Source organism: Podarcis pityusensis (assembly GCF_964106645.2).
Source record: "Podarcis pityusensis genome assembly, chromosome: Z".
NCBI classification, from domain to species: domain Eukaryota; kingdom Metazoa; phylum Chordata; class Lepidosauria; order Squamata; family Lacertidae; genus Podarcis; species Podarcis pityusensis.
The window spans coordinates 28389666-28400302 of NC_138044.1; the positions used below are offsets into that span (position 1 = coordinate 28389666).

A 10637-nucleotide genomic window follows, 5' to 3' on the forward strand; every position below is an offset into this window, starting at 1 on the left:
TAAGACACTTCTGCTTGGAGATCTGCACTGGTTACTGATTTGTTTCTGGGCCAAGTTCTAGGTGCTTTTATTGGTATATAAAGCCTTTACTGGCTTGGGATGGGAATCACCTCACCCCATATGTGCCCACTCAACTGCTTCAATCTGCAGAACTGGCACTTTTACAGATGCCACATGGTACGTGTTCACACTTGTAAGAAAAGCACGTACACTTTGGAACTCCCTGCCTATTGACATCAGGCAGGCAGGTGCCTTCACTACATTCCTTCCAGTGCCTGCTTAGAACATTTTTATTTAGGACAGCTTCCCAGCCGTGTAGATGCTGATTTAAATCTCTTTACTGCAGGTTCTGTTTATAAAATTGATTTTAATTACTTGTTTTTAGCTGTTTTCATTTATAATTTTAATATTTCTTGGAAACAGCTTAGAGGTGTTGTTACATATATAGATACTGTTAAGTGAAATAAAAAACAAACAATAGAGTAATTCATTTTTTGTGTTTTCTTCATCTGTAGGTGTAGAGTTATCATTTGCGGCAGAGCTCCGGCCACGAGGTGCCTTTTGAGGGTGTCACTCAAAATCAAATAGAAGATCATTTCATTACAGTAGCTGCAACACTTCAGATGATACTTGCTTCAGTCTGACTCGTCACCATGCACAGCTTTGATGCATCCAGATGGGAAACCACCCTCTCCCTTGATGTAAAATTCATCTGAGAAAGGACATGGACATGAGTTTGCTATCTGTTTCTATCAAAATCCAATGGATGCCATGGCCAATGAAAAGACCAACTCATAAATATGATAAAAGTAGCTGAAGAAGGCCCTATACATAAATCTCTAAGATTTGGAGAAACAAATCCTAGCAAGCCTCCAAAAGAATCTTCTTAAGATTTCTGGAATACATTTTTTACATTGGAGAGAATGCCAAGAAAACAGACAATTCATGGATTCCACATCTGCAGCTTCTCCAGTTGCCTTATATCCTCATTTCCTTTTCACAAGGTTTCAAGGGGGGTAAATCTTTAGGTGGTTACCTTACATTTCCAACAGCATCTCTGCTCCCTCCTGAAAAGCACCATGGTGGCTGATGGCCCAGATTGCAATGGGGAGAACGATTTTTCGAAGCGTTTCTATGCAGTCATGTACACAATCATCTTGGTTCCTGGGCTGATTGGGAACATTTTAGCCCTCTGGGTATTTTATGGGTACATGAAAGAAACAAAGCGGGCTGTGATTTTTATGATCAACCTTGCGATTGCAGACTTGGCACAAGTTTTGTCTTTGCCACTGAGGATTTTCTACTACCTGTCAGAAAGCTGGCACCTTGGGAAGGAGCTGTGCATGTTTTGCTTCTACCTGAAATATGTCAACATGTATGCAAGCATCTACTTCTTGGTTTGCATCAGTGTGAGGCGGTTCTTATTCCTCATGTATCCCTTTAGGTTCAGTGACTGCAAACGCATCTACGATGTGTACGTTTGCATTGCTGGGTGGATTCTAGTCTGTGTTGGCTGCTTGCCTTTCCCCCTTCTGCGACTCACCTCTAATGAGACACACATTAGTAATAAATGCTTTGTGGATCTTCCAGTAAAGACTGTTGATGGTACCATCTCTATAGTAATGATGTCCTTTGGTGAACTAGTTGGATTTGTAACTCCTCTGCTGATCATCGTCTATTGTTCGTGGAAGACCATCTTATCTCTAAAAGAAAAAAATTCAGTTTCCCAAGACCTTGGAGAGAAACGGAAAGCTCTGAAGATGATCCTGACTTGTGCCGTGGTCTTTCTGATTTGCTTTGCACCTTACCACATCAGCTTCCCGTTGGATTACTTTGTGAAAGCCAACAAGATAAAAGACTGCTATGCCCGAAAAGTGATTTTGATATTCCACACGGTGGCCTTGTGCCTTGCCAGCTTAAACTCTTGTGCAGACCCTGTCATTTATTATTTTACCACAGATGAGTTCCGAAGACGGCTTTCAAGGCAAGATTTGCAGGACAGCATTCAGCTCCATAACACACGCTATGAAAATACAAATGGCCCAGAGCAGCAGACCTCACTTGGGTGTGTGGCAGAAAATCCAAGTCATACTGTTTGAAGTGGGTTAACCTGACTCTATGGGCTTAAAACTCTACTGGCGTGGCAAGGCAATGGTCTGGTCTCCTTTGCAATCTGTGGACTAGTTGGCTTTCATGCTTTGACCAATGGAACTTTTGTGTTTTGCCTGCACTTCCACTGATACTACTGATTTTAAATAATATTCAAAATTATACCAACACTTGTATTTAATTGCTTACTGGAACATTAGCATTTGACTAAATAGACATTTTTGCTTATCCAGAAGTGACACAGTGCTGGTGCTTGGGGTCTTGCAAGGAGATATGGGATTGTATTCAACATAGTGTTCAGCAGCTCGTTTCATTGGCTCAGTGATTTATTCTTGTGCAATGGAGCCCTATCCACCTCTTCTCCCCCTGCATGCCCCCTAATCTATTCTTGGTTTCCTCCCATCCCTCCAGAGCAGATTTGGGTTTGGTATAGGGTACACATGAGGGGAGGAGGAAATAGCATTGTTCTAGTGCTAATTCTTACATAACTTTGATAGATACAACCCTAAACCCCATTATGTCCAATAGTCACTGGCTGATTTCTCCTCCATGAACTGGTTTAATCTTTTTTTAAAAGCCATCTAAGGTAGTGGCCACCCTCACGTCATATAGCAGTGAACTGCTGATATTCACTAGGAAATACTAGCTGGCTGCATTGGCAAGCAGTGCTGAGGAATGTTACAAAGTACTTTTAAAACTCACAGCTATCCATGGAGTCACAGGTTAATTCAGTGTCAAGGATGGCTATCTACCAGCTCCACCTGGTACGTAAGCTAAGACCCTACCTGCTTGTGCATTGTCTCACCACAGTGGTACATGCACTGGTTCTCTCCCACTTGGACTACTGCAATGTGCTCTATGTGGGGCTAGCTTTGAAGGTGACTCAGAAACCACAACTAATCCAGAATGCGGCAGCTAGACTGGTGACTGGAAGCAGCCACCGAGCCCATATAGCACCGGTCCTTAAAGACCTACATTGGCTCCCAGTATGTTTCCGAGCACAATTCAAAGTGTTGGTGCTGACCTTTAAAGCCCTAAACAGTCAATATGTTGTTGTTGTTGTTGTTGTTGTTGTTGTTGTTGTTGTTGTTGTTATAAGTTCCATTAAGTTCTCTGGGACATATTTCAGGGTAAAAATGTATGTAAATCCGTACACACAGCAGTATCATGTTGTTTGTTGTTTGCGATTACGGTACTTTTTGTACCTCATAATACACAACAAGATTACCAACATGCTTATTAGAGATTAGTGCCATCTGCATTCATGATTTAGGATGTGGACCCATTTCACTGTTTACAACAATGGGATATGGAGCTTGCAGTCCTCCAAGTTTTGTTGGACTACGGCTCCCATCATCCCTGGCCACTGGCTGTGCTGGCTGAGGCTGATGGGAACTGGGTTCCAACAACATCCGAAGTTGCCAATGATTCCTCAGCTCTCAAGGGTGGCTTTGTGGCATCCCCATGTGCTGGATCAGATGTAAGAACATAAGAAGAGGCCTTCTCGATCAGGCCAAAAACCCACTGAGTCCAACAAACACTTCTCATTGTGGCTAAGCAGATGCCTATAGAATCTGGCTGGGGCTGGTGGGGATTCTATTCCGAAACATCTGAAGGACCCCAGACCCTCTTGGCAAAGGCTGTGTTAGAGGGAGGGGTGTTCCTGAAAATAATCATGTATGTCCTGGAACATTGGTGCAAGTGGGAGAGGGGGATATGCTCTTCCTACTTTCCCCAAATGAAGTTTCATATTTGCTTGAGGGGTTGGTAGGTTGTTTTTTGTTGTTTTTTTGTATAAGCAGAAAAATACTGTGAACTGTTAATTTAATATGTTTGATGGAAGTAATTTATTTTTTAAAAGCATCTATTTTTTGTACTGTAATAAATCTGATCTGTGTAGTACTGCAATGTGCTGTAAAGTCTCAGTGAAATATACAGAGAGAGAGAGAGAGAGAGAGAGAGAGAGAGAGAGAGAGAGAAGCTATCTGAAACCTTAGGCCTTGGGCCAAATATGGCCCTCCGGGGTTCTCAATTTGGCTCTCAGGGCTATTCCCAGACCACACCCCCTCCCACAGGCCATGCCCTCCTTGAACAATTTTGTCTACCTGGAATGTCTCCTTGAACTCTTGCTTGCCTGGAAGGAAGATGGAAAGATACTTGGTGTGTGGGTGTGCATGTAGAAACCTTCAACTTTTGCAAAGTACAAAGGTAAGTGTCACATCGATTTTCCATCCACTTTTCCATCTAACACCACCCACCACTGGTATGTGACCTCTGGATGCCTGGCTGCCCACAAGAGCAACAGAGAACAATCTTCCATGTGACAACACTTCAAATATTTGATGAGTACCATTATGTCATCTCATGGTCTCTTTTCCAGCCTATAAAAATACCCAGCACTCGAAACCTTTCCTCATAGGGTTTGGTTTCCAAGGTGGAATAGAAATGTCTTAAGTGAATGAACAAAAAAAAATGAAAGTGTGCAGCTCAATATGCTACCCGATTGCTCACTAAGGAACAACACCGTTACATAGAGCCTGCTGGATCAGGCCAATGGTCCATCTAGTCCAGCATCCTGTTCTCACAGTGGCCAACCAGAAGCCCACAAGAAGCACAGATGCAGGACCTGAGCATAACCCCTTCCACAGTTTTCAGCAACTGGTATCTAGAAGCGTACTGTCTCTGAACTTGGCCAATATGACTAGTAGCCAAGGCCGGATTTAGGTTTAATGAGGCCCTAAGCTACTGAAGGTAATGGGGCTCTTTATATGTCCAGCTGTCCTTTGTCAACAACAAATTGTCACTGTTTTTTGTGTTGAATATATGCTATATGGTAATTTATGGACCTAATAGGTATCTAAAGCCATTTGCACATAACAAAATATGTATTGTATCAAAGTAATTGTTGAACTTATCTTATATTTTGGAAATGTACATCCAGGTTTTTTCCCTTTTAGTTTTTTGGGGGCCCCCAAGAGAGCTATAGCTTGTTTAACTTATACATAAATCCGGCACGGCTAGTAGCTGTTGATAGCCTTTGTCTAATCCTCCCAGACTCTCCAAGTGCCCCTATTTTCCAGGAACAGTCCTAGATTTACAGAAGCTGCCCCGGTTTCTGCTTTGATCCCAGAATGTCCTGCTTTTCCTTAGCATGTCCCTATTTTCACTGAAGAAATGTTAGAGGGTATGTCTTCTTTTAAAGCCACCACTGCCTTCTAAGGGACTGAGTTCCATAGTTTAACTTTGCACTGCTTGAAGAAGTATTTTACCTGTCCTGAATCTTCGAACATTCAGCTTCTTTGGATGTCTGCAGGTTCCAGTGTTTTATGAGGGGGCAAAAAGCCTTATGCTATCTACTTTCTCCATGCCATGCATAATTTTATAAACTTGTATTGTGCCCCCTCTGACCTGCTTTTTCTAAAAAGTCCCAAATGCTGAGTCCTTTCCTCATAGGGGAGTTGCTCCATTCCATTGAACATTTGGATTGCCCTTTTCTGAAATAATAATAATATTAATAATAATAATAATAATAATAATAATAATAATAACCACCAACACAATTATTATTATTATTATTATTATTATTATTATTATTATTATTATATCCAACATAAGTTTTACTCATGAACCTTAGTTATGTCTATCAATTTCATTGAGTGTACTGAGTAGGACTAGAAGTGGATATGTTGTTGTTGTTTCTTACCTACCCTTCAACATAAGATTCCAGGGTGGGTTACAATATGAAAATGCAAGGTTAAAACCAGTTTAGACAATCTACACTCAGAAGAATAGGGTGGGTTCAGATAGATAGATAGATAGATAGATAGATAGATAGATAGATAGATATGGTGTCAAAGCTGGGCTTCAGCTTATGTTGAAAGCTATACAATGAAGCTGCCAGATGGACCTCTGCGAGGAGGGAATTCTACTGCTTAGGGGCTGCTGCAAAAAAAGTCCTCTCGTGGGATGCCACCCCTCAAATTTCTGACAGTGGAGGAACGGCTGCTGGCCTTCATATCTGAGAGGTTTTCCGTGGTCCTTCAGGTGTCTGAGGCTAAACCGTTTGGGGGTTTTTAAACTGTAATGTGAGCATTACTGGAAGGTATATTAATTTTTCAGCAATGATTCCCCACCCCAGCTTACTACAACACCTAAGTCTGGGACAAAAAACACCTGTTTCAATCTGCCACAATGATGTCACAAATAGCTCTCGCTTCATTCTGCCAACACCTAGCTCCCTGCTGCCGCCCCAGTAACAGTGAGCGGAAACCACAGTGCGAAATAAGAAAGAAAGAAAGAAAAATGAAAAGGAACACTGCTACAGGAAGCTCAGATGAAACGTGCCACCTGAAGATGAAAAAAGGGAAAGAGGCAAGATGGAGCACACTGTGATGGCTCAGATAAGTGATAGATGCTGTGCATTACAAAGAAAGGCAGTCAACCCAGCAAAGGCACCAGCCAGTCTGCTCGCTACACAGATGATGATTTTTAGCCATCGGTTGCAGGTATTTTAAATCCACCAGCACAACCAAAGGCTCAGAACTTTTAGGGATCCCATTGCATGTGCCTACCATGAGCAAGGTTTGCTCACAAGTAGTGGATTGGGCTCTCCCTTCTCTCAGCCTGCATGATGGGCCCCTAGATATGTAAGGTTTGGAATAATTCCTTTGTCACCAGAAATGACTGAACATATTGCAGAGGAATTGAGTGGGCATGTAGGGGAAGGCCAAGCAATAATCTCCCTGTGCACAAGTAGGAGAAGATGGATCATGTCCTTCTGAAGAGGGGTTGTCCTCATGTCAGCACTAGCTTTCTTGATATGCTATCCCAGGGTTGTCAAGAGCTCACTACAGTGCTAATTACAGTTGCAGTTGACAGGCGGCTGTATTAGCTCATCATGAGATGCCTAAAAGCAGGGGTGGGGAACCTCTGCCCTTGGCCCTTCATAGAGTTCAATTTGGCCCACAGTACTATTTCCCCAAAACCACACCTGCCTGTCAATCAGCTGGTGCTGTTGGTGCTGCTTCACTGTAGTGAAGCAAACCCCTGCAGACAGACAGCAGCAGAGGAAGCCGCTTGGGCGCCTGGGGCAGTGCCCAGGGGGGAGGTGAGCCGCCCATAAGGGTAGGGTGCACCTATGGGGCCTCCGGAGTCTGCCTGCCTCCTCCCACTCAGCCGCCCTACAGCTGGGGGGTGGGCAGCGGGTGGACAGTTTGGACAGCACAGAGCCTGCACGCACCCAAGCCACTGCGTCTCTCCCAGGAGAGACGTGTGGCTTAGGCGCGCTGTAGGCCCTGTGGTGCGTGCCGCCCGGCATTTTGTCACCCCCAAGTGATGACATCCAGGGCGGCCCACACTCACCGCACCCCCACTTCCTCTGCCCCTGCAGAGAGCAGAACTGAACCCTCCACTCATCAGCTAATGAGCATGGAATTCAATCCTGCTGGGTGCCAACACATTCTTGGTGTGGAATATGTGCTGGTGAAACAGACCCCCTTACTGCCATACCTGTGGGTCAACTTCAGCAGGCAGGCAGGACCGCCCACCTAATCAGTCACCTGAACTCATTATGACATTGGGTGATTGATAGTTGGATGGCCCTGCTTACACACCTGTAAAAGCTGGCCTATATAAAGATATACAGAGGAAAAGCAGGTCCTGCAACTGGGACTTGTTTTGTTCCTAAGCCTCGCTGTAACACTTTTTGCACCAGGGTAGATTTACATAAATTTGTGCATAATATTAAGTCACGTGACATGTTTGGTTTCAGAGATCAACAAACACAGCTTTTTAGACCTAAATAATCCTTTATCCCGCCCAGTTCTAATCCTTCCATCACTTCATTCCATCAATTGGTGATCCGTGATTTGGACAAACTCGAAAAGAGGGGCCCTAGGACACAGGACAATTTAACCAAGTCCCAACGTGCCTGCTTTAATGACTTGTCTAATGATACTAACATCATCATTAAACCAGCTGATAAAGGAGGAAGAATTGTACTGTCTGCTGCTGTGCTTGGAGCACCCTATTGTGACGTTTGGAGCACACATCATCTCACGTTTGTAGGATGTTGACTGTGGAAAGGCACTTTGCCTCCGTTTCAGTCATCTTTGACAGTGACTTACCACTCCTACTATTCCTGTTCATGGAACATTTATTTGATTCTTATTAGTTTGTGACTACATGCACATATTATATGTCTTCTATATAAAACATGGCACACTGGTCCAAACAGATTACTCAAACCTGTTCGCAATAATTGTGTGTGGAACAAGTCTTTGTGAGCCAGAGTACATGTGATCAGAAGTCTCCTTCTCAACTGGTAGTTGCATTTGTAGGCTTCCCAGAAGCATCTGGTTGGCCATTGCGAATAGTTGTAGATGCTGAAGCAGACAAGCTTTTCAGTCTGATTAGGCAGGGCTCTCTTATTTTGGTTTTAACCAATCTATTTTGATCTCCAAATGTATTATGCAATACTGGATTTTCTTAGGACTAACATAGATTAGTGCACCTTCTGAGACCATTTCATAATGAGTGTGTTGCTTTCTGCAGAATATTTCCTTTTAGAGTTAACTGTTTACCACCAAAAAAAAGGTCTCATTTCAAAAGACCACAATGAAGGGTTTTTTTTGTTGTGTAACTGCAGGTAACTTGTGATGGCAGGAAGTCTAAATCACTTATTCAGCAATTCTCTCTCAGTACTGTGAACCTCTGAAATAGACAATTGGTTGATAGATGGCATGCAACAATATTTAAAATTGGACAGTACAGGAGAACTGGTGCCTGTCAAATTCAAAGAGATGCCAAAAACACATAGGTTCTTTTGAAGTAAACCCCATTCAAAATTTAGCTTGGAAATCCAAATTTCACATTTCAGATTCTGAATGGCAAAGTAAAAAAAGTTGCCCAAATCCACAAGTAGGAGGCAACTCCATTGTTAGGAATTTAAAAAACTAAAAAAAGCATTTCATTATAACCTTGAGCCTTCTGTCTGCAAAATAGGTACAGTAACATTATTATTATTTATTAGATTGATATACCTTCCTTCATCACAAGATCACAGAGCATTTCGCAGACATTGCTCTCCCTCACAGAATTATAGGGATAGTGTGAATACCTTGAAACTACTAAAAGGAGATACTTATTCCTTGCTTTAACTCTCTTTAAACACAAGAGTGCCTGAGATATTTTCATAGAAATGTAGATTTGGAAAGGATGCTGAGGTTCATCCAGCCCAACCCCCTGCAATGAAGCACTCTTGTCCTCCCCCCTCCCCAGCAAAGATCACTTTTAGTGGTGAGGAAAATGTGTTTGTACAGTGGTTGGTAGAAAGGAAGTGTAGAAGTAGCTCAGTGACTCAGGAAATTCTTATAAATGCTGAACGTGTTACCTACAAAAGTAAAGAGCTGCTAACTTGAAACCTTAAATAGGGGGATGTGGCCTGATTTATCCCCCACAAGTATAAAAAGGACAAGTAAATTTAAACTCACATTTGAGCAGGTCTGATGAGCTACTTGCAACAGACAGGCAAAATGGTTTGCAGCAAGGCTAGCTGAACTGGCCAGGGGTGTGTGTGATGGTTTCATGAGCAAACTACGGAACCAAGAAAGATTGTTTTGAAGGAAGTGGTGTTAGAGCGAGCCATAGCTCAGTGGTAGAGCACATGCTTTGCACACAGAGGGTCCCAAGTTTAATCCCTGGCCTCTCCAGATAAGACTGACAATGGGGTGCTGCCCAAAATGCTGGAGAGCCTCTGCCAGTCAGGTCAGACCTGCCTGGGTGCCCTTCAGGTATTTTGGATCACAAACCAGTTTGCCATGGTGGCTGGTTGATTTAAGTTGCAGTCCAAAACAGCTGGAGCACCCCACGGTGGGATAAGGCTGTGCAGAAGATGAGTTAGTTGGATTTGGTATAAAAGGCTATTCCCCCTCCCTGCTGCAAGAACCTAACATGAGAAATCCAGACTGCTTTTGGAATATTCTCTGCAAGTTGTTTGCTCCAGTTACTGTATGCCCAAGTGCACCACAATGTGCACAAGAGACTGGCTTGTCTTGGGCATGCAGCTTTCCAGATGGCAGTCTGAAAAGTTTACATGTAAACTGAAGCCCTCCCAGTATTAATGGACACAAATGGGTGTAAAAAGTCCGGATCTACACCAAATATTATGAAGGTGATAGGCCTTCACTGCCCTTCCAAAAGGCATAATTCTGAATCATATATTGCTTCCCTGGAGTATCATAAACTTATTTCCAGATTAGTTGGTGTGAAGCATAAGCATGCTGCTCTCATCAAGAACATTAAAAGGCTAGAAGGCTTAAAACAAAAATACCTTTAGCTTGCCAACTTCGCCATCTAGTGGGGATAAGTGACATGTCTATTTTGTAAGGGATAATAAGCACTAACTCAAGGCTGCATCCTTGAGAGTTTTGCAAGGAACAGTCTTGACATACAACAGGTGCAAATGTTAACATTCCAGTTCCAGCATGTGTTTTTGTTTGCAGATGTCAGCTTTTGGAAAGGGGGAGTAA

General features: G+C 43.0%; 1 protein-coding gene across 1 annotated transcript; it reads left to right on the plus strand.

Annotated features, from left to right (window-relative positions):
* The first annotated feature begins 511 nt into the window (after positions 1–511).
* Positions 512–4017, plus strand: GPR174 (G protein-coupled receptor 174). The gene has a single exon (XM_080991316.1). It carries the CDS (start codon positions 1080–1082, stop codon positions 2097–2099), a length of 1020 nt encoding a protein of 339 aa, XP_080847442.1. The 5' UTR covers positions 512–1079; the 3' UTR covers positions 2100–4017.
* Positions 4018–10637: the final 6620 nt, after the last annotated feature.

Excerpts from the sequence above, each read along its gene's own strand:
- GPR174 (XM_080991316.1), top strand. The coding sequence starts at position 1,080 with ATGGTGGCTGATGGCCCAGATTGCAATGGGGAGAACGATTTTTCGAAG.